The sequence below is a fragment of the Miniopterus natalensis genome, chromosome 5 (assembly GCF_054644295.1).
Source record: "Miniopterus natalensis isolate mMinNat1 chromosome 5, mMinNat1.hap1, whole genome shotgun sequence".
Taxonomy (NCBI): Eukaryota; Metazoa; Chordata; class Mammalia; order Chiroptera; family Miniopteridae; genus Miniopterus; species Miniopterus natalensis.
In genome coordinates this window covers 31,346,690-31,372,335 of record NC_142085.1, presented here as the reverse complement: position 1 = coordinate 31,372,335, position 25,646 = coordinate 31,346,690, and the positions used below count along the sequence as shown (strand labels likewise).

At 36.6% G+C, this 25,646-nt stretch overlaps 1 protein-coding gene across 1 annotated transcript in view; it reads right to left on the bottom strand.

Moving 5' to 3' along the window:
- ADGRB3 (adhesion G protein-coupled receptor B3) overlaps window positions 1–25,646 on the bottom strand; it is a 626,535-nt gene that overhangs the window by 351,031 nt on the left and 249,858 nt on the right. The window contains exons 6-8 of the mRNA XM_016195549.2: window positions 19,932–20,096; window positions 9,820–9,984; window positions 8,999–9,163 (exon numbers count right to left, since the gene is read on the bottom strand). Of these exons, the coding sequence (XP_016051035.1) occupies window positions 8,999–9,163; window positions 9,820–9,984; window positions 19,932–20,096 (495 nt within the window). The remainder of the gene's footprint in view (window positions 1–8,998; window positions 9,164–9,819; window positions 9,985–19,931; window positions 20,097–25,646) is intronic.

Genomic DNA, 25,646 nt, shown 5'->3' with positions numbered 1-25,646 from the left:
AGAGTTGGAGTCTCTCAACTCCCAAGATGGTAAGAGAGATAGACAGTGAAGAAAACACAATACTGAATGCCCACTGTGACCTGAGGCGCCCTGGCTGCCGGGAGGAGTCCTTCAGGGGACAGCATGTCCTTGGAGAGCATGGCAGCAGACGTCCAGGCTGAGGTGTGAAGGACAAGCAGCAGTTAGCGGTTAAGCAAGAGGAAAGTGTGCCTTGGGGATCACAGGTGGGAAGCCCCAGGGGGCAAGGAGCACACGGGAGATCCAAGAAACTGGGAACATTCCAGAACGGCTGGAGCACAGAGTTGGGGATGCGTAGAGGTGGGAGAGAGAGGGGTGATAAGTGATGAGATAAACTGGGTGTCCGAATTTAAGGGCAAGGGAAATTTATTATAATATTTTGAATGGTAGCCTTGCAGTTTGGAGAATGGATTGAAGCAAAGTGAGACAGAAGGCAGGGAGGCCTGTGACAATCTGAATGGTGTGACTGGGGAAAGGGCGTGCAGTCATGGGAACTGGCAATGTAAAGTGCTGGGATTCAAGATCTAGTTAGTGGGTGGTATCGGCTCTGCTCCATAACTGCATGTAGGAGGTGAGGAGAGAGAAAAAAAGATGAAAGGCTCCCAGGGAGCATGTCTGGAGTGCTACACTCTGAGTTACAGCACGCGATGAGGCTCTGACTTGGGAAAGAACACTCTGAAAATACTTTTGAGTCTGAGATATTTGAACACATCTCGGTATTACCAAGAAGTCAGCTTGTGTGTGGAACTAAAGCTCAGGAGGGAAACATAAGCTAGAGGTAGATATTTGGGTTATTTTTTTTTCTGTTTAATGCTACCTATGTGTATTTTGTAAATTAGAAAATACATAATTAGCTCAGGCGACTCTCTGGGCTCAAAATAAAAACATATTATTGTGCAGCAGTATGTAGGGCTCTTGTTTTTTACACTTTAGGAAAATGGAACAGCAACTCTGGTAATCAGCTGAAAGATCCCAGCGCTTGCTACCACGAGTGCAAAAGACATAAAAAACCCATTTGTAAGATACAACTGTACTTGAAGCCACAAGTATGTAGTTAGTATGCTCCCTTAAAACAAGGTAGCAATTACCTAGTGATTTGCTGTTAATCTGTCTATTCAAACTGATTTTCTGTCTCTTAAAAATAGCAAAAATTATACAGGGCCTAAATCAATTTGATGTGGAAAATTAGTTTTCACCCCTGATGCTAGAATTTCAGCATTAAAGAGAAATTGATTCTAAAGTGTAGAGCTGGCATGCAAAAAAATTAAAAAGCACTATGCATGACCCCACATTTCAAATTTCACCTGCTGGTCATTCATTAAATCTTATGTTTTGGGAATTCCCTGAGCCGGGGGATGCAGAGGTAAACGAGATAGATCCAGTCTCCGTGCTCACACAGCCTACAGCTCTGATTTCAGCGGTTGAACCTACTCATGTGAAGAATTCATGGTGCTGCTGCTAAGGTCTGAGGGAAAAAGAAGGGTATTTATTGAGTGTATTTCATAACAGCCTTCCTCATAGAGAAAATGCTTTTTATCAGTCTCAAGTTGAAAGGACATACAATTATAACAGCAATATTTACTTATCACTATGACTTAAGGGCTCTTCTAACTAAAAATAAAAAGTATGTAATTACATATTTTAATTCATCTAATTCCTCATAATAACCTGATAAAGTGGGTGAAATTATTATCCTCATTTTGAATATGAGGAAACCAAGGCAGAGAGAAATCACTCAGTGAGTAGGTCGTGGGCCTATGTCAAACACCTCTCTCAGTCCAATCTCAGAGACTGTTACATGGTCTCTGAGTATTTGCTGTATATTAAACAGGGTATTTATATATTTTGGAGACATTTGTTTCTAGTCTGGAAGTCAGCATGAACTTCAAATTCATTAGCAAACAATGTGCACTGCAGGTTGCCTGTTTGAGTACTTGGTCCAGGCAGTGTTTTATATATATACATTCCCCCTCCAAAGTTCTGAACTATTATTTTTTAAATTCTGTATTTCAACTCAGCACACAAGGTTCTCTAGTTCTAACCTGTTAATAATAATAAAAATAGACATCTACCTTTAACTGCGAAGAATACTCTAACCATCACTTTCAGTGAGGCCAAATTTTACGTTGGTGAGGTCTTTGCTGGAGAATTGTGTTAACTTGCCTTTTTATGTTATCTTAGGAACTGTATAGAATAGTGGTGCTTCATACCTCCTCCAGGTTATGGCACATGTAGAAAATGACATTTGGAGGCATACTACAGTAACTGGCAAGGCTCCTCCTATCTGGGGGCACTGGCCACAGCCCGGTCTTGCCAACTGCCCTGAGACTTAGGAGCCTCTATTTGGGCACACCCGACACGTGGCTACAAGAGTGCTTTGAGGAGCTCTGGCCTAAAAGAATGAACTGGGCTAAGATTTGAGGAAATGGAGAAACTTTCCACAAAAACTTTACGTATTTTTCTTACTTCCAACATCTCAATGATTAATTTCTAATTGTAACAACAAAATAAAAATAATATATGTGTTAAAAATGTCACTGAAATGCTAATTCAGTAAACTAACAGCATTTTGAAAGCGTAAAAGATTATAAAAAGTAAGGTGTTACTATCAGTCATTTCGAAACTTTAAGTCATATGCCTTCGTACAAATGATTTCATTAGTCCAGTCACAGCATTTACGAAATAGAATAAAACATTCCAAAGTGCAGGTATCTAATGGCCTACAATATGCAGCTAGGTTCAGTGCAGGGTAGCGGATTAGGGGGTGGTACACATAAGTCATTTGCAACGAGCCGGAAATCTAGCTAAGAGGTATAATAATCCATATAATAATGCAATATAACAACGATATATCAAAAGAGAAGCACAAAGCAAAGTTTATAGGGGCTCGGAGGAGACAGAGCACTCCTGTGAGTGTGGGAGAAAGAGGGATGGTTAAGGCAGGGGACGTCTTTTAACGGACTGAGCTTCACCTGCTCCCACTCCAGCAGGCGAAGGTGAGAGTAGAGTGTGAGAGTCGAGTGAGTCCAGGTGAGCAGAGTGCACGCAACAGTGTAAGGAGAGAAATCATACATATATGATGACCTTGGAAAGCTAATGAGCTGATAGGTGGGAATTCTAGAGTCCCAGGGGTCCCAGTATGCATTAACTTGGGCAATTAATAAGAAGCTCTGGAGGTTATTTTGAGCAAGTGAGTCACATGACTAAGGCCATGAATGGGAAGAATGCTCAGATGACCCTGTGTGTGGAAGAGATTAGAAAAGGTGGTTGTTCGGATTATATGGGTAAATGGACAAAGAGGACCTGGGCTGCCATTTAAAAGTTCTAATTAGTTACAGTATTTTACCACTTCATCCATGAAACAATCCCCCCAGGTACATATTATTGTCTCCGCTTTATATGTGAGGACGTGGAGGCCCAAAGCCAAGCCTTCTTTGACTCCATGCCCTGGGCTCTTTGCTGCACTGCCCCCCCCCCCCCAGTAGGAGGTGGGATGGGGGAGAGAAAGCAGGGCCACTGAGGGCGACTTGATGGAGGTGGAATCCCGTGCCAGCCCAGGAACTGGTAAGAAGGAGAAATTACTTCAGATGACAGACGACTGGTGATCAGAGAGAAAAGCTCTCCTGGTGACTCGGGGTCGGATTTGATACCCCAGCTGGAAAGGTCTACCAGGCATTTGGAAGAGATTAGGCATAAAGATGCAGATCTGTGGGTGCTTCTCACACAGGTGATAGCTAATGGGGGGGGGGAGACCAAAGAGTACCAGGGGCAAGATATTAGGGTCATTCACAGGATAAGCAGGAAGAGAAATGTCAAGGTCTTATACTGTTAAATATTGAATCCAAAAAGGAGTTTTACACCCTAGCCTGGTGGCTCAGTTGATTGGAATGTTTTCTCATACACCAAAAGGTTGCAGGTTTGATTCCTGGCCAGGGCACATACCTAGGTTGTGGGTTCGATCTCTGGTCAGAGAACATACTGGAGGCAACCCATCAATCTCTCTCTTTCTCAAATCAATAAAAACGTATCCTCAGGTGAGTATTAAAAAAACCCAAAAAAACACACACACCAAAAAGGAGTTTTACTAATTGCATTATTTTCATTATTTTAAAAATAATTAAATGGTTTCTAAAATATGTTTATTTTTACTCTAAAAACAATGTGGGATGAAAGGAAAAAAATGTGGAAAGTGCTGCTTACGTTTTCTATTTCAATTTGAGAATGATCAGCGTGTTGTCAAATATTCTAAATTGGACAAGGCAGGATAATATAAGATTACAAGAAATTGCTTTTTAAGTTTCTGCAGTGGCAGAAGCTGTGAGAGTTTTCTCAGTCTCATCTGATGAGCAATCTGATAAGACAAATTATGGTAATAATTATCTCCATAGCAACAGGTTTAAATAACGTACATATAGTACTATCTGGGATACTCATTCATTATTTTAGGCCTCAGTGATTCGTCCTTAGTTCTACCTGAGAAATTTAGCTGATTTGTTGCAGAACTTGTAGACTGGAGTAGGTAATATAACCCATGCTTTCCAGAAGGAGAGGCTGCTTCCTTAGGCATTTATTAAGCGCTAGGTGATGCCTCTCTCCTATGAGGTATCTTCAAGTTCTAATTTATTTCCCTACTTTTCAGAATGCATCTGCGATTACGCAGGAAGAACAAATAGAACATTTAAGATGAAAGAAGTCAATACCTAGTGTCACCTACTGTCAACACTGAACTCAGTGGTTGGCTTTAGGTGAACAATTGCTATGTACGTTCCAGTGTGAGATTATTTGCTCTGCCCAAAAATATTCAGTGCAAACACTTGCCTGAACCTTTGAAACGAAACATGAAATAATATAATTCCTAATAGGGTATACACATAACATCTGATAGCAGAAAATATAATAGAAATTCTAATGGATTAGAAGCTTTTAAAAATTACTATTAGTGATAACCTTGTAGTTTAAATGAAAAAAAAAATAAAGCAGGTGTCAACTTGTATGTGAATATTTCAGTATAAAATAGTAGAGTAGTATTTGTTTTTCTCTTTAGAAACGTAGAAACACTTTGTCAAGTATATGATTGCCTAATCATTATGTTGCACATCTGAAACTAATACAAAATAGTGTTGACTGTGAACTCTAATTGAAAAAATTAAAACATAATTTAAAAAAGGAAATGTAAATTTTACACCACATGTCTGGTTTTCTAATAATGATTATGTTTAGCCTTAAAAATGCAGTGGTCCACACAATTTAGAAGTTTGGCTTATTAACTTGTTAAACTTGTCTCTAACAATGACAAAATACTCTATCAATAGTGATTAATTCACCAACTGGAAGCTGAGGAGAAAGTAAGTCAACATGAGCCAAGGCATCTTCCTCACCCCTGACACCACGTCCCAACGTCACATACCTGTGTGCGACACGCCTATCTTACTTCACAACTTCTCAGAACACTCAGTCTGCAGGTTCACTCACCATTTGCAAATAAAGCAACTGCGACGCCAAGACGGACATTTCACGTATAAAGTAAGTTTAACACACCCCTGTGAAAGGTAGGTTCCGAACCACTTAGCAATAATGACTGAGGAGTCACGGATCTTGGAATCGGAACTATAGGAATAGCAAGCCCCTTCCCCGTGAACAAAGCAAGGAGCTCCCCAAGCCTGAAAGTTATCAAAAGCCAATCCAGCAGGGCATCTGCTTTCTCACTGATACTAACCCGGGAAATGTTGGAAAACAAAGAACCAGACAGAGGACTAAACTTAGTATGTTTCACAGTGTGGCAATGTAACAAAATCATAGGAGCTATTCTTTACTTTTCTACTATTTCAACCTCATCTGGGGTGTAGCATGAGATTGAGATCATTTTATTTTCTTTTCTGTTTTTTGGGAGGGGCAATCCTCACCTGAGGATCTTTTTTCGATTGATTTTTTTAGAGAGTTGAAGCGGGGGCAGAGACAGAGAAAGAAACATTGCTGTGAGAGAGACACATGGATTGGTTGCCTCCCACACGCACTCCTACCAGGCCCAGGGATCAAGCCTGAAACAAAGTTATGTGCCCTTGATCAGAATCGAACTCACAACCCTTCATTTCGTGGGCCGATGCTCTAACCACTGAGCTAAACCAGCTAGGGCTAATTCTCTTTTCCTATGAAAACAAAAGCAATAACTTATTTTTGGTCAGCGATGCTCTTCTTTTTTTACTTTACTTAAAATGTTTCAATTTTTTTTTCAATTACAGTTTACATTCAATATTATTTTATATTAGTTTCAGGTGTGTAACATAGTGCTTAGACAATCATATTCTTTACAAAGTGTTCCCCTGATATGCCCAGTACCCACCTGGCACATACATAGTATAATATTACTGACTTAAATATCCTATGCTGTACTGCTCTTTTTGTTACTTTTATTTTATCTATTTACCAGTGAAGGAATATCCTAATCTTAATGGAAAATTTATTTTCCATTTTTTAGTAGACACCATAACAGCTTTTGATTAAATCCAGGTGATTAATCATTATTTTCATTAATTATCCAAAGATTTGAGTATATTTCTTTTTCCTGACAACTGAGGGTTTCTTAGCAAACTTGATTGTTTTGCATCCAAACTAAGTGAAGTATAAAATAAATAGTAGTTGTTCTCAGCAACCTGAAGAAAAATTAAGAATACATAGCACTAAAAATAGTACTTAAAAAATATATTATTTAAAAAGAAACATTTGTTGCAGTTTTGTCATTGATAAAAGGAGAAAAATGTCTTAGTAACTGTTAAAATAATTCAAGAGTTTTTTTCAGTTTATATTGTCAATGTGTGAATTTGGAGCCATTATATTGCTCCATATATAATGTGATTTCAAATCATATTATTGAAAAGAGTAAAATAAAAATGTGAGTTAGTATCAAATATGCAGGGGTTTGCAAAAGTAGGTTTGCAGGTGTGAGTGCATGAAACACAAGAGTGAATAAAGCTATTGTAATAATCATAACCTGCATATCTTTTTCCATATGAACAACTGTAAACCTACTTTTGTCAACCCCTGTGATATAACATAATACATATACTATAAAAAGTTTTTACCATTTTTGATAATTTTTCAACCTTCCTTAAATCATAAAAGCCAGCAAACAAACCTAGCAAATAAGGTATAGTATCTTCTTTGTAAATAGGTATGTAAAATGTTCTCTAAACAGCAGGTGGCAATCTTTTAAATTTGATTTCAGCAGCACCATCTTACCTCTAACTATGCAGGTAAAAGACAGTTTTACAAGCCCAGTTAAGAACCCTGGCATGCTCAGACTAGTTTAGGTAACTTCAAATATTAAAAGGGACCTATTTAACCATGCCTACTGTTCTAACGGCATTTCTCCCTGAGCAAAACAAATGGTTTTGTATAATGCTTCTTAATTCTTACACAGCACAGGAGCAATTTCACAGCGCTAATCTGCATAGGTATCCTTCTCAACCAAACCCTGCATGCTGGCTACTTCTTATCATTCCAAATTCCTATGGCCTTAAAAATTAACAAAACTAATTTTAGGTCTTTGGTAAGCTCTAAAAACATCTACTGACATTGTTGCTCTTAGAGGCCAGTTTCTGTCGGTATTAGAGTTGAACTAGAGGTCATTAAAATTCTACGTAGGGAGAAATACCAAGTTTTGAACTCTAGATATCTCTAAGAATTCCTTGGTTTTTCTAAATTGAAATAGTCATATTAGACAGAGACATAAATTCATAATTTTCTGAACTGAAAAAGGAACCTAGAACAGCTGCTCTCACGATCCTCACTAGGAACCAGGGAGCCAGTGAGATCAGCGAGCTTCCCTACAGTCACTAGCAGCAATAGGACTTCAGCTGGGTCTTCAGAGTTCTCTAAATTCAGCACTTTCCTTCCTGCATAGCTGTGATATTTTAAAGTTCCATCCTATCATCTTTTCTAGCATGTTTATAACAATGTTGCCTATGATATCATTCTAAAATCCTAATTTTCACTTATTAAAACCTCACTCAGTATGTCAATAATATTTTATGAAAAGTACACACAATTAAGAAGTAGTCTTTGTTCTCAATAGTGTTTTAAAATAAACTATATTTCACATACTCGCAACAGTAAACCTACTTTTGCCCAACCCTGCACATGATGTATAATTTGGGCAATTTCTGACCTTTCTTTTTTTTATGTTTACATGTCAAATCCTTTAATGTAGCAACACTTCCATTATTTCACTATGAATTAAGACCTTATACTTTCATTTTAAAATATGTTCCTCATAGGAATTTCCTTTTACAATGGAAAATGGGGCAAAGGCAAGTAAACAGGGATGTCCAAGGTCATGTATCAGGATGAATTAACAGCAGCATTTACCAGCGTCTGAATTTCAACATCATCTCTTTATTTTCTCACTTAGCTATCTAATACTTATGTCTTTATATTTCTACTATAAATAATCTAATGCAATTTGTTTTGTGTTCTCAGTAAACAAATATTTTGTAAAAACAGCGAAAGCCCTGGCTGGGTAGCTCAGTTGGTTGGAGCACTATCCCATACACCAAAAGGCTTCAGGTTCGATCCCCAATTGGGGCATGTACAGGAAGCAATCAATCGATATTTCTCTCTCACATTAACGTTTCTCTCTATGCTTCTCTTCCTCTCTCTTTTTAAATCAATTTTTTAAAAGTTGTGAAAATGCAATAATCCAAACTAGTTAAAATCATATCTAGCCATATTATTGTTCATTATGGCTACCTTTGCATTATCACATTTTCAATGTTATTTTGTAGCAAATGATTTAAAAACCTATAGACTAGTCTACGGCACATACACAGAGGAAACTCTACATTATGGAAACAAGTAAATTGTCACTTATCATTAGCAATCCTTCAATGGAGGAAGTACCGCTCTTAACCAACGACAATATTTTTAATGCTTTTTTTTAAGGTAACAAAATGTTGCCACTGGGAAAACCTCGGTTGAGCCTCACCAGGACATCGCTGCTCACTGCATCTTCTCACTTCTTCGCCGGTGCCTTCACATTGCTGCCCCGTCACCGCCGCACCCTGGCAGGTCCTTATTCTCCGTTCCCAGCCACCGTCGCATGACTTGGAACATCCGCTCCAATGACCCCACAGGTTCCACTGACCATTGGCTGAAAGAAATGCGTCGCGGTCAGTGTCAGTGGTCTAATACGCACTGCTTTAGCCATTTTAAAATCGAAGGGCCATTACTTAGTCTGTTAAATGTGTATGAATCTATCACCGTGCATAAACGTCGTTCATGTATTTGACTTGCTGGTCAACTAAAGAGCACTGTGATGAACAGAAATGGGTATGTTTGTCAGGATCTTCAAGTGGACATTGAACCATACTCGTAAGAAGTACAAGTTCAGCCCTAGCCGTTTAGGCTCAGTGGCTAGACTGGCCTGGGGACTGAAGGGTCCAGGGTTCTATTCTGGCCAAGGGCACGTCCCTTGGCTGTAGGCTCAGTCCCCAGCCCCGGTCAGGGCATGTGTGGGAGGCAACCAATCGATGTTTCTCTCTCTCCCCCTTCCACTCTCTCTGAATAGCAATGGTAAAAATATCCTCCGGTGAGGGTTAAAAAACAAACAAAAAACTTAATATTTAAATTAAGACTCTCCTGAATTCTGATGCCTTATTGATGTGACATACACTAGAATGAGTTTGGGTATAACTGGCTTCACTTAATAGAAATGTATAATCATCTAACTATACCACGACTGTCCGGCATGGTTCTGTCGCAGTTTTTAAATGGCAGGCATCCCTTAAGTCAGTACTGAGGTCTTACCTGTGCACTCGGGATTGTGGCACTCCCTGCTTTCTGCCCAGGGCCCTCTGCATTCAGAGCCCCCATGAGCGGCTGCAGAACACTGCCGGCTTCTCTGCTGGGTCCCGTTGGAGCAGGTCACCGAGCACTGGCTCCACGGACTCCACTCCTGCCACTGTCCATCGACTGCCAATGCAGAGAGAGAGAGAAACGTAAGGAGGCCTTTTAGTAGAGAGGCTGTACAGAAAGGACAAGATAAAACTAACCTTAAAGATGAGTCTCAGTCAAGGGACTCTAAAGAGATACATATAATGGAAGGTCACAATGGCATTAGGTTTTATTTCTACACGTAAAGCTGCTGTTACCTTATTTTTTATTTCTATTTCCTTTTATGTATCCAGTATCTCTTTTGATTCATTTATTTCTCAAAAATATCTATAGATCTCTCAAAAATGCAAGACCTTGATGGGTACAGGGAACGGTGAACAAAATAAATACTGACCAATAACTCAAAGAGCTCATATTTTAGAGAAGCTCCTAGAATGAGTTAAACAATGTGCTACATAGTAAAATAGATTAATTATATTGCATTGCTGCAAAGGATACTTTCAAGATACTATACGAGTTGGGAGGGTCTGGGGAATTTTCCTTGACATGAGGTTTCAGGCAAGCCCTGAAGGAAATGAGAAAATACCTAAGGTGAGGGTAAGTTCCATGAAGATACACAAAGGTTCTTGGAAGAAGAAACATGGGCACTTCCAGGACCTAAATGAAGGTCATTGTGAATGGACTCAAGAGAGCCAGGTGAAGCCTTCTACCAGAGGAGGTGGGCAAAAAGGCAAGTGCCAGATTTTATAGGCATTTTTCAATATGTTAAGGATTTGAACTATTATTCTCAGACTATTAAGAAGCCAGTGAAGGATTTAAATAGGACTCTATGATCTGATCTAATGCAGGGTTGAGAAAGAATTATGGGAGAGGGTAAGGAGGGTCTGAGCTGGGATGATAACACAGCTTGTATGGAGTGCCCTAGAAAGACTACAGAGATGCTGGGAAAGTATGCCAAGAGGGACTCCTGAAGAACTGGCCATGGGAACTGAAGTGGAGAGAGGGTCAAGATGACTCCCAGGTGCCTGGCGACTGTTGAACTTGTCTTTGGGAGATTCAAATTGAGATTTATTTATTTATTCATTAAAGTTATTTTTGAGAGTTTATTAATTATCAGATATTATGATAGTGTTATGAGAGATAGAAAAATAAAATATAAATCCCAACCTCAAAAACCTTATTACTTAGTAGAATTATATTATGAACACAAGCAAATAACAGGTAAAAGCAAAAATGTATTAACATGGCACATGAAGACTTTCAGAGGACATTTCACATCTATTTGGGGATAATTATGTTAGACTAGTATGGTGAAATCTGAATAATTTAGAAAAAGGCAACAGCATTCACAAAGGCATAATCACAAAACACAAGTGAGCAAAGAATTTGGGCAAAAATATTTACCTACTTTAGAAGGCATTAACTAGCATATAAGAGTTATAAATGTACTAATAGATGACTGTCTACTTTTTCCAATATCATTCCTTGGTTCTTGGTCAGTTTCCTTACAGTGAAAGAGAATTCACCATAAATCCAAAGTTCCAATATAAGTTAGTATTGCTGTGAAAACACATCCAAACAAATAGAAAGCCTGGCAGATTATGAGCAAGTATTTTCAAACTAATTTCAGGCTTTGTAGGTAGCTATTAAAAAGATGGTTGGTTAATAAGTATCTAGCTGTACTTAATAAATCCTTTGTGAGATTAAAAATCACAAATTGCCAAGTTAATCATGCTATTCATGTAATTTTAGCATCTCACTTTATTAAAAGTACCTGATATAATCTTATTGGCTATGCAGTCCATTTGGCAGGCAAAAAAGGAAAAGTCAGTGAATAAATAGGACTTCATAAATTATCCATTTCCTTTCTATTTTGGCTTTAAAGATGAGTGCAGTTTCACTTCAGAATCTTGCTTCTCAAAGATAACATTTATGGAGCTTGCATGATGAGCCCTCACTGTCCTAAGCCTTCTGAGATGGGTTAAAAAATAAGATTCATTCCTGCACCTTGACATCTATTTGGCAAAAGAATGCATGGGTATTCAAATTATTGAGAACATTCAGAAAGCAACACATAACAAAGATGAATTAGGTGACACCAACCTTATTTAGTGCTGCGTGACTAGGGTAAAGGAGTATGTGATGCCCTTACTAATTCTGGCTTTAGGAAATTTTTCAGTATTTTTTTAATGATTGTAATAGTTACACGCTCATTGGCAAAGCAAACAGGGTAGGTCTTTCCAGCTAAGGAGATGTGGAGTCAGGAATGAGCACGTCAAAAGTGGAAAGAGAAGATGCTCGGCCAGGGGCTGTGTTATGGGTGAGGCATGAGAAAAGGCCTCACTGAAAAGAGACCAGAAAGGATGAGAATGTTTGTGAGGTATTTTGTCCCGTAGGCTCTTTCTGTAACAAGCCATTACATCACCATTAGTAATTTATTTTTTAATTTTAAATTCACGCATTTGCAATATTAGTTGTTCAGTCCTTTCAGCTAATATATACATTTTATGTTTTGATTAAAGTTCAGGAAGGAGTTAATATAAGACATTTGAGGGAACTTTTGAGGTTCAACACGACCATAATAATAAAACAAAACATGTTTATTTTTAATTTTTTTTTTTTTTAATCCTTGCCAAAGGATATTTTTTCCATTACTTTTCAGAGAGAGGGGGAAGGAGAGAGACAGAGAGAGAGAAACATCGACATGAGAGAGACACATCGGTTAGTTGCCTCCCACTCGAGCACTGACCGGGGCTGGGGATCGAGCCCACAACCGAGGCACATGCCCTTGGCCTGGAATCGAGCCCGGGACCCTTCGGTCCGAGGGCCGACACTCTAACCACTGAGCCAACCTGGCCAGGGCACCATGTTTTAGATAGGGGCAGTTTTGTTTATAAAGTCAGTTACAGAAAAGAAATATAAATGAAACTGAAGATGTATCAAGGGGACTTTTTTTATGTATTATTTTACACTGAGAAGTAGAAGTTCCTTTTATTGACTATTAACTGCAATATTATGAAAGAATTGACCTGAGAAAGCAACTGATTGGATATTAAAAAAAAAAAAAGAGGAAAAACCCAATATTCCTTTAGTGTGATAAGTCCAAGTTACTGGGAAAATGGAAAACTGAGAAGTTAAGAAAAGAGGAACAAATGAATTTGATTTAAAAGATTAGACAAAAGACATTATATAAAAGACATGAAAAAATTTTTTAGTGCCAAGTACAGGACATTGTTTTATTTCAGGTATTTTTTTTCAGTTTGATATCCTAGAATTAAGAAAAATCATTAATTGTACTCTTTTTAGGGACATCAGCTCCAAGACCTTACAGGAAATGTCTTGTCATTTTTTTCTGAATGGAGGCGTAGGAGTTTTTTGAGAGGTGGAAAATAAGAGTTCTGTTTTGGACATTTAAGTATTTTCAAGTAGATTATGTGCATTACATTTCAGGGATAAATGCTGAGATATTTAAAAACGAAAATATTTATCATTTGATAAAAAGTGAAAGGGCTGCTTTTTTTCTTTTTATCTGATGCTCTTCTGGGAATCCAAAGTGGAGACGAATCCACCTTGTGTTTCACCTGCACTGAGTATCAGGGCAACAGTGACAATCCAGGCCTCTCCCCACAGCCCACGCCCCTGCGTGTAGCTGATTTCTGACAACTGTAAGAGATAACTCCCAGAGTCATTACAAACCCACAAATTTGGAAAGATCTCACTACTTTCTTTATAAAACCATGTTCCTATTGAAAGTGGATTAATGTCTTGTCATTCTGTCAGAAAAGTGTTCCGGGATAATTTGGGGAAATGTAAACACTCCACAACTCCCTGTGGAGTCTCCTAATGCACTCATGAGTCAAGATTCACAGGCTCTAGACTATGACTGCCACCGTTCTACTAGATTCTGGGAAAACTCTGATGTTAAAGACCAACCAAGCTCTGCTCTCAGGGAACACATAGTCTGGGGAGCTGCGGAGGAAGCCGATGAAAAACAAGTAAACAAATGAGTGAAGAGCAAAGTTTCAGCTAGAAGTGTTATGGAGACAGTGTGATAAAAGAGGGCAATGTGACAAGGACTACCTAGCCGTGCTTCTCAGAAGAGACCAACTGTGAGTTGACTCCTGAATCATCGTAAGGAGCCAGAAATTGAAAGATCCTTAGAAATCTCTTTGCAAATACAAATTCTTGAGTTGAAGAAGGCTCTGTGTGTTCCAGAGCCGAGAAAGGGCTTGTGGGGATCGCGAAGAGGGGAAGGAGCAGGAGACGGTTCAAATGGGGTGTGGAAGCCAGATCCCTTAGGGCCCTGTGGGTCATGTGACAAAGTAAGATGAGAAGAACGAGAGGATTTTAAAGTAGGGAAGTGATTTGATTTAATTTTAACACTTATGTTTGCAGTTGTGTGTAAAATGAACTGTACAAGGGCGAGAACTGGTATTGGGAGATGTTTAGAGACTATATTGTGGCCGGCAGAGGTGATTGTGGCTTAGATTATAGTGACATCACTGGAGACAGAAAAAGGTAAATAAATTTGAGATATTTTATGGATGTAGAGCTGACAGGTTGGTGGTGGGGTACGGAAAAACAGAGAATCCACATTGACTTTTAGGGTTTTGGCTTACTGAAACAGATAAACGCTGGAACATTTGCAATGGTTAGACTAGCATCCAAACAGGCCAGGGTATACAGCCCTGAAATCAAAATGTCCATTTTAAACACGCTGAATTTGTAATGCCATTATAGACACAATGCAGGGAGTCCTGAATTACATAAATGTGCCTTCCAAACGTATTTGAAATGTAATCATCCCTCTTTTCTTTTTCTTTTTCTCTTTTCATGAAACATCATTTGGTAAACATCAGTTACATAAGGTTAAGAATCGACATCAGGTTAAGAATCAACACTTTCTTAGGGTTTTTCCATTTCTCTTCATGTCAGTCATAAGCATTTGCAGTTGGATTTTTTTAGTCCTACTTTTCAATGTAAAACCTCCCAATGATGATTACTTTATGAACCATCTTACAAAGGGGAGTAAGAAGAGAACACAATCAGGCTGTGCTCTGAAGCCAGGAGAGTGGGGAGAGATCAGCCTGCCTCACCGTCAGCTAATGTGCTTCCTTATACAACAACATCACTCTGGGGACAGTTGAAGTTTCGCTTCAGCAATGTGACACTTTACCAGATTTTCTGGACCCAGAAGAATTAAAATTGCAAAGGCTAAATCTTTGTTCTATGAACTTCCTCTTGCCACACACACAGTGTTGCAACTGTGTTCAGCTGGAAGAAAAACCTGTCTCTCAGGTATGAGACCAAATTAAATCCTGTGATACATTTTAATGAAATATCACTTCAATCTTTTCATATCTTGATCAATAACTGGGGACAGTATAGGATAGGATGAAAAACAATAACCACAAGTATGATTATGCACTCATTCACAAAGTCATGGATGTTTGGATAATAAAATTGTCATTTCGGCAATTGTTCAGGATTGATTATTGCTACCTGTAGGAAGGAGTTGGGGGAAGAAGAATTATGGTCCGGGTTTGAGGCTATCTAATTCAGTGATGGCAAAATTCAAGAGTTCAGATTTTTATTGAGTTGGAGGTTACCCAGGAAACTATAAAGACCCTTTGGGGATACAAGATTGAAATGTAAAACTGTCATTCTCTTGCTTTGGATATATGCTGAAGAGTATAAACCTATGTTCCCACTTGCCATTTTAAAATAAATTACAAAAATAAAAAATAAAAATGAAATATCATTGAAAAACTAGAATTAAAAATGGAAGCAAGTTATGATAAGGCTAAGGAGGATTTTTTAAAAGTTAGTACTTTAAGACAAAGTTTAAATGAGAAAAAATTAAATGATAAAAGAAAGAAAGCCAGGAATAATAGACACAATTTCTTAAACTCCTATAAGCTAAATACAAAGATCACTGGAATAATACTAAATATATAAAATGAGGCAGAATGGCTACAACTGCCATACAAAAGACTAGAAGTTAAAAAAGATAAAACGCAAATCAATTAAAGAACAGGTTAATGAGGTAGCATTTGCGTTTCAAATTGTAACATCTTCATGAAGAGACAACCAGGGACCTGTGAACCAAGGTCTGGCAAATGTTTAGCATCTTCCCACTCAGTGTCCTCACCAGAAGGGCTACCTGCAGAGGGACCTTGGCCAGGTCACCCTCTCATAGCTGCTGAGGAATCAAAATTTTAGGTCCACAGGAGACTGAAGCCACTTACTCTAGATAACAGAGATATTTGGGTCCTGCTGAATTCCTATGTTGATATTCCCTCACTGCCAAGAGTAGCAAACCCAACTTGTTCCACAGATGTCATCCTGATGGACTATGGAGTGCATTGCTATGATAATGATAATACTTATACATTTTTTGCTATTTACCAAGTTCTCTCCCTTATCATTTCACACAGTCAGTTCTCTCATAGTCCTGTGAAGTGGTATTACTACTGTCCCTGTGTTACAGGTGGAGAAACTAGGGATCAGAGAAGCAACACAGATATTGAAAGGTGAGGTCTAAATGTAAAAGTCCAAGTTCCTTTCATGACACCACATCAATGTATTATTAAATATATTCAGAAAAATATCCTACAAAATTTTGGGGGCGAGTGCTAGAAATTTGGATATGTACATGTCAAGAAAATCCATTCAATAGTAACTTATTGGATACTATCAGTTACAAAATTGCATGGAGAGATAAACAGGAAATGGAAGAGAATATCATCAACCTCAAATACATCAATTAATCCGACTATAAACTTGATGCTCAGTTAATGACTGCAATGAAAATTCAGAGGAAACAGAAAAGTAGATTGGACTGCCAGAAGTTCTAAGTTTGGTGAGATAAAAGAAAACAGAGCACAAAGACCATCGAACATATACACACATACATGCACCCTCCCATAATATCAAACTTAATTATTAGTATACATGAGAAAAGGTGGCAAATGAGATTACATTATTTTTAAGAGTCAGTGAATGAATCATAGTGACTTCCTCTGTTGCTCTATATCTCTGGCCCACCTTCAACACCTCCCCCAATCAACACTAGTCTCTGTTCTCAGACATGGTACACAAATTAGGAATAACTCAAACTAGGTTAATACTATATCTACACTTTACTTTTCTATCTTTTCTCCCTATATAGATCCCAGGTAAATGGTTTACCCTAACCTCAAAAGAAGTGGGAGTAAGTTGAACATTGACTAAGAAAAGTACCTGATCAAAATAGGATGTCATTTATTTATAAGCTGATATCAAAATTTGCATATATGAAACTTTTTCATTATTTGATGCAAACAATACACATCACCTCTACATAGCATCCACTTCATTATAGTGGTTATATGTGTTTCTTAAACAGGATGCTCGAATGCTGTTCTGACATGATCCCCCATGAAAATATTACTGCCCATTACTGAAGCACACATGGTCAAATCCACAGTTGTTTCAAATGTTTCTTCTGTCATCTTCTAGTCTTCAGTCACAACTGGCCTAACCAAGGAGAACCAGTGTAGGCCTTGGCCCAGTGTTTTCATTACTGATGAATTTCCTATCACAGTTTTACTCCTTAAGATGATGCCTTAGGAATCTCAGGTAAGGTGGCTATAAGAAATGTAGAACCCACTGAATTCTCAAATCACTACATTTCATGTTTCATTCAAGTAGACTATTTTTATGTATTTTTCAGAACTACATTCAGATTGTCACACGCTTATGTCTGAATCCTATAAAGAAATTGTAAACTTCTTGAGATCAGGGACTATATACTCTTCTCAGTAGTATCTTACATCTTGTCGATACTTGCTGGTGCTTTTTATATTTAGTGAAGATGCCGGAGTTTAGTGACAAGACAATTAGTTCTAAGGAGGATTCCAAATGTTTACACTAAATAAATCTTACATATTTCAAAAGCACAATGCCAACATTTTTGGCACACAGCAAGGAAATTGGGATACAACATGGTAAGAATTTTACATCTTTTGTAATGTAACTAAATTCAAGAATGGAAATAATAGGAGTCATAAATGACATATGATAAATTCATTACGTACTAAAGATGACCCCATAATAATCACTTATGAGAGAATATGAGCTAGGCCAGATTTACAGATAATATAAACATACCTTCCAAAATTAAGGACCTACACAAAAAAAGCCATCCAGTTTTTATGGTCTTAGAGTGATTCCAAGTGATGGTATAATACTGTTGAAACATAAGTAGCTTGAAAACACATGTGGTTCCTACTTGCATGATAAAGCAACAGCCATATCAACTTAGGAAAATGAGTTTTCTTATGTGAACTTTAACAACTTAACATCCCTACCTGATATCCAAGCATTTTATTCCTAGAAAAGATCATGGGAAACAGACTATGAGAAACCTGGTTGATAATATTTTAACTGATCAGTGCCATTTTGTCTTTGTACTGGGGATCAATTGAGGTAAAAGAAGTAATACAAATATATTAAAAGAAATTCTACAGTTAGTTATTATTTTTTATTTCCCCATGTTATCTACTTTTTCACACTCCATGAACAAGTAAGAGAGAACTATATTTGACACTCTATAAATGTCACAGCTCAGCACTTAAAAAAAGATTCTAAAATTTGTATAAGCTTGCCGAAATCTTTGGTAAAAAAGGCAGGACATAAATATAATTTATGTGTCTGTGTGTCTGCCTATCTGTACATTTATAGAGAGAGACAGAAATAAGATAGATGATAACTGATTTCCTAAATAAAATTTCTGGGATAACTTGATATAAGTAATCATGACTTTTGACTCTCCAAATAGTCATAAGTACATGAACATTGAATTGTATGAGTTGTATTATTCATAATTCATAGAATTTATAAAATTCTATGTTACTAAATATAATTTTTACATACTTAAATGTATGTTCCTAAGTATAGGAACCTACTAGTCTTTCTCTGAACTTAAAGGGAACAATTAAACTTGCTAGGTGAATGTTGCAGATCTACATTTTGGATAGTTTTTCACAATCTTAAGATGTTTTAGATACTTAAAATTTCCAGAAGAACTTTGAATTACTATTTCATAATATAGGATATTAACTTGGGAGAATTTAGAGTGCAAATGAAACTGAGTGTGAGCTGGATAATGTGTGAGCACATTACTGGCATCCCAGCTATGTTGTTTGCATGCAGAATATGTGACTATAGCCTTTGTGAAAACAGCCTTTGCCATTTGCCACTCGTGTCTGTCTCTTCCTCTAAGTTGTGCCTTTGCTTATTCTGGAAAATTCTATCATTTCTGTGTGTTTACTTTCTCCCCAAAATTGCAAGCCCCTTAAAACTGGAGGTCAGTCTTTCTCATTTTGTAAGTTTTGTTTTATGTTTGAATGTTTCAATAACCTAAATAATAGCATTTAAAGACTTATCTGTGTAATAGTGGGTGTCGTTATTAAAGACTGGTAAAATAGAAAGAAAAACATAAGAGAACATAAATACACTGTAAAACCAGATTATATAGCCTTCATAATTGCAATGATTGTCATTTATGACCTAACCATTTGATGCATTTAGCAGTGAATCTAGAAGATTTTATTTCCCAGTAAGTATCTATCATTTTCATGCATGGCCATTTGCATATCTCCACTCCTTAATTGATTGTGTGTGTGAGAGAGTAACATGAAAGGACTGCCTCTACACTAGTCTGTCTAGTAGTATTATGAAGGCAAGAGTCAACCTCAAGTCTTTGGGACTCCTAAATATTAGTGGAAAGCATTAATACACATATTTATAGAAATTCAATAAAGTGAGCAACGATTGATACCCAGTCAAGGACATATTATACCCCACTGCATATGACAAAATCAAGAAGGCTACCCGGTTTTAAGCAAGAAACAATAACCCAAAAAACCACATTTCCCAATATGACAAAATGAAGGTCGTGTTCTTAATATTCCTTAACACATACGGGGGACCATACACAAAGTACGCAAATGCCAAGTTTAGCAAATACAGAAAGCACTCACCCGGGCAGAGAGCAATGTTACAAGGCTTATGATGCGTCTCGGGTCCCTCGCACGGCCGCCCCCCATACTGGGGGGGTGTGCACGACCTCGTTCTTGTTCTTTGGCCTCGACCACATGTAAAGGAACATAAACTCCACGGTGACCACTCCTCCCAAACTCCATGTACTGTAACAAAGCAAAGAAGCTTCAACAACAAGAGCAGAGAGGGAAAGTCGAAGATTTTTTTTCCTCCTTTTAATTAAGGAAAAAAACCTCATCAAACAGACAAGTATGGAGATATTTAAAAAATTCAGTTAACATCATTTGCCACAAAATGTAAAAAGTAATTAGAAAATTAGTAATTAGGAAAGTTGCATGTACTTTTTCTATATTTGAAGTTATTCGTGTTATAAAGTTTAAATGGTTTCTTTTCTTAACAGAAATGTACCTCTCTCCTCCATGGTAAAATAGTCGTGAGTTATTTTTAACTAAAAGTAGTATCAGCTAAGGTAGTATTAGAAAAGTAAATTTCTGATAATTGAGAAAATCCTCTGGAGTTAAATTTGCATTTAAATAGATAAGGGGCAAAGTTCTTCCAACAAAATTTCAGGATTAATTACTTTTATGGTGTCAGGGGAAAACAAATCTGAAAATTGATGGTACATATTTTAAACAGCTTTTTAACCTCAAATTTTAAAAACTGAATGTATTTCTGCCATTTAAAAATGTTGTTTAACCTGTTTTTTGAATAAGAGGGAAATTTCAATAACTGTATCTACTTACATAAGAGCCTCCTTTTACCCTGTTTTAAAAGGAGTGGCAAATATGAAGATCTCTTTCTAATAGCCATGAAACCAGAAGATGGCACTGGGTATCCTTCTAATTATAAAAATTTCTACAGAAAACAAATGATCAAATTAAGATTATGTCTAACATAATTTATCGATACAGCAATACTTCAAGTATGCCACGGCAATAAATTCAAACCTGATCAGAAATACTAACACAATTTGAATTCCTCCATAATAACTACCATCAATAATTATTGACATTTATTGCAAAAAGTCCATTAGGGTTCAAAGATTAGATCCTTTGCTTGTGCTTTCAAATCATCAATCTCATCCCAATTCTTAATATTTGGGACAATAAGTAATAGCCCTCCATGGAAAATACAAATATTTCAAAAAGCTGGGCAAAATGTGCTCTTTGGTTCAAAAGCTCCTGGTTACCTCTAGTCTTATCATGATCTTTTTGAAGTTCATGGGCAGATGTTTGATATGACACCCACTGAAATGAATTGGGTAAGTAGAAATATATAACAGAAGATGACCGTAAAGAGATATTCATTTCTCCTCAGCACTGGTAGGGGTAAGCAGAAGCCCATATAAAGTGTCAGAGGAGTTATGTGAGTATGTATAGCATATCTATAACTTTCTGCATGTAAATGCTAAGCAAGTTGTTACTGTAAAAACACATATATGATATAGTAATTATGAGGCACCCATTCTCTTCTGTTTACACTATTGAGTTGCTCCAACTGCTTATTAAAATATGTGGAAATATTGAAAAAATTAGCCAAATTTCAGTAATATTCAATGACAAATTCTTTAATATTCTATAAAACTTGCTGGAAAATATATTTTAAAAATATATACAAAAAGAATAAAAGAGTGAGATAAATTATGATGTTTATGGTTTTCCCATTTAAATTTGTATTCTTTGGAATAAGAATGCATAGTACTTAATCTAAGGAAAAAATACACATATACATATATTTACATATAGGTATATATGACAAATTATAGCAAGATTTTTTTAAGTAATTTATATGAATATATTTTATGTTAAGTGTATACCTTGAATTAATTTTTGTATTGATTTCTAATTACCAAGATCTCTCCATTTAAAAAACCACCTTTTTTCTTCCTATTTTCTATATAAAGTGTTAATAGACTATATGGTTCATATTGCTGGTTCTGTTCATTTTCTCTTGATCATATTACACTGCTCAATATGTACTGAATAATCCCAGAAAAAAACCTGCTAAACTGGCAGATTTTTCTCTATTAATCTCAAAGAAATGTTGATTAATCTTGATGGCCTAGTTAAGTTATAAAACTGTCATCCTCTGAAAAGTAATAATACTTAACTACTTCTTAATAGTCATTATTGTTCTAGGTGAAATTTTGTGACTCTTCTATATCATTTTAAAAAAGCAAAAATACCTTTTTATTTGAAAAGAACACAAAATTATTAATAATTTGTTATTTTAGAGATTGTTGAATTAGTAGGAAACTGGGGCACATAGCTTAAGTTTTATAGATGCTATTTGAATAATAAGACATATAGCATAAATTAGACATTTTATTTTAATGGCAAATATTACATAAATTCTTTTATTTTTCAGTAACGTATGAAAATCTGTAAATGATCTAGTCGGTTTGCAAAATCTATCTAATAAAACCATGAAACTTAAGTCAAATGAATCAGTTTTTATGGTTTTCTTCTTCATCTTCACATAGACATTAATTATATTATCTTATCTCTGTGCTACCTGGAGATGAAATGAGAAATATACAATATACAAATTATATTACTACTAGATTTTTAAATAAGCATACAAATTATCTTATGATTTATATTGGAATACATAAAATAACTCCTTTAACTAAAAGGGTTTTTTCCTTAAGAATAAATGGGTTTGAAAACTGATATTTACCAAAAAAAATTCAAAACAATTCCTTAACCTAAATAAACGTCCAAAAATTTAGAAAACGTATAGAGTAGACCAGTGGCTTCAACCAGGGGGAAATTTGCCCACTAGGGGATATTTGGCAAATACAGAGAGATTTTAGCTGTTACAGTTCAGGGGAAGGAGGAGAGATGCTGGCATCTAAAGGGTGAGGCCAGGGATGCTGCTAAATATCCCAAAATGCTCAGGCCAGCCCTCCAGAACAAAGATTTATTTATGTCAAAATGTCAATAGTACCAAGGTTGAGGAAACCTGGAACAGACCATAACTATAACTATAACTTAGAAACTGGGACAGTAAATAAACAATTTAATGTAGCTCCCTACTTTTCTTAAATTACTTTCTGTTAACCCCTATCATTTTCTTCCCTAATAATTAGAGTTTTTGAAGACACTATAATGTCAAAGCAACAATTTTGCAACAGAATGGTTATTTTAGCATCTTTATTGAAAGTAAGACATTATTATGCAATTTAACTAAGAAAATCTTTCTTTTGAAATTTGAATGAGTAAAAGGTAAAACTAATTTATAACACTATTGATTAGCCTTTAATAGTGCAAATAAATATAAGCTCTAATTCTATCACTCACATATTTTGTGGAAAGTGACTTTTATACTGTTTGTCCTTGTGTCATTTTTATTAATTAGATGACAAATACACTTGAGTATCCACAGTGTGACAAGTAGGTAATTGATTTCTGTGCTAATTTTCTTCCCTGGGAATTTTAGGAATTTTAAGTATTATTTTAGAAAAAACATTTAAACTGTTTAAAGCATTTAAATTCACTTTTTTGTGTCACTGCTTTCATGATATATTGTATTGAAAAGAAACACATATTTACCAGTATGGCAAATAACTGAACAAAATATTGAACACAAATATTTCATAACAAATACAATAACCATCTAAAAGATATCAGAATGTCCTATAGTGGAATAATTATTCTACATTTTTAAAATAATGAAGTTTCTAAATTATTCTTCTTGTTTGAAAAATAAAAAAGAAATTACCAATCTCTCTTCATTCTCTTTAATTCAACATCTGAACTATAACAATGATTAAAAGATACATATTTCTTATTTATTTAACCAGTACTATTTAACCAAATTTGGAAAGGCAAACCTACATGTATATAATGGTGGAGAGAAACTATTAATTAGTATACACTTCTTTAGTAGATACAATGGTAGAACGTTTAAAAATTTGAGGAAAAACTTTATAATCATAGAATATTATTGGTTTTCTGGACATCAGACCCAGTGTGAAAAGGAGAACTCTCTGGTCCCACTGTAGATGCTCTCTGTGCCCAGTGACGGGACTAATCCACGGTGTCTGGCAGAGGGATGGAGACTTCCAAATATCTGTCAACAGTATGAATGTGCATAACTGTGTGAACAGTGGCTGGAAAGCAATCTCTGAATAGAGAATTGCAGAGCACACTTCAGCACCCACCCAGACTTTCATCTGGGCATTTGCCTGCCATTAGACTTTACCCTTGTATGTCCAAAGGATCCTGAGTATTTAAAAGGATGCTGACAAGATAAATTTATATATGAAGTACAAGTTAATTTTCTATTGACACTTTTCTCATTGTCAAGGGGAGGAAACTTGATCCTGGAACCCTTAACATAAATACTGTAAATAGGGGCCAGTTTAAGTACCAGTCTAGACAATATACTCTACCCACACCCAACTGAAAATCCATAAGGACTTATGAGGTTGTTTCACCTATAAAATTTAGAAATTTTATAATTCCTAAAATCCCGATCTCCTTACTGCTCCTTGTTTCCCTCATCTTGACTAACATACCTAGAATCTGTTTGCTCTATGGCCCCTGGTTTTTGTCATCATTTTTCATCACCTTCCTCTTTCCATGACTAATTTAAGAATTGTTTTCCTTCTGGATCTTTTTGTTTTTCACTTAATGTTTTTTTCTCATGTAGTCTAATTCCTCCTGACTCTGATTTATTTTTCTTGTCTTCCATGGAAATTCTTTATTCTGTCTTCCCTTCCTTCTAGCTTTCTGCCCTGTTAGCTTTTAATTCTCCCTTCACCTACTGCTTTGTATCTCCCATTTCTGTTAGGAAGGCATCTCCCACCTCATGGCATCATTCTTCCTCCACTTCCTTTAACTTTTAGTTCTTTCAGATCATCTTTTCTTTTATTGTGATAAAAAACACATAATGTAGCCCTGGCCGGTTTGGCTCAGTGGTTAGAGCGTCAACCCTTGGACTGAAGGGTCCTGGGTTCGATTACCAGTCAAGGGCATGTACCTCAGGGCACTTGGGAAAGGCAACCTACCTCTCTCTATTTCTCTCTCTCTCTCTCTCCCCCCTTTCTACTCTCTCTGAAGGGCAATGGAAAAATATCCTCAGGTGAGGATTAAAAAAACAAAACACAATGTAAAATTTAGCATTTAACTATTTTTAAGTGTACAATTTAGTAGTGTTAAGTATATTTACATTGTTTTATAACAGATCTCCAGAACTTTTTCAACTTGCAAACCAGAAACTCTGTACCCATTAAACAACAACTCCTCTAAACTCTTTCGATGGGTTGCCCTTACCCTTTCTTCTGGGAAATTGGAATCATTGCTGTGCTTCCCCCATGCCACCCACTCTCTATTCTTGCTTTTAGAAACTGCAGAACCAGCTGTTTCTGGAAATCAAACTCAGCAGAAGACTTTAAAGCACAATTTAGCAGATGAAATGCTGATGCAGTGCCAGTCCCTTTCTTTATGCCCACCCCCTTTTGGAGGCCTCTGGAAAAGCTGCGAATGCAAGTGCAGTGGTCAGTAAGTTTGCAACAGCCATCCACCAAATGGTTGAAAAATAAAAAAGTCTGAAGATTCACTATATCATGTGCTTTGGACTTAAAAGAAAGTCCAGATTCCTTTTAGTACTTATGTTTACATGAAAGTCCGTGGTTTGAGAGAAACACCTATATTATGCAATGCATTAACTGAGAACAAAATTTTTATATA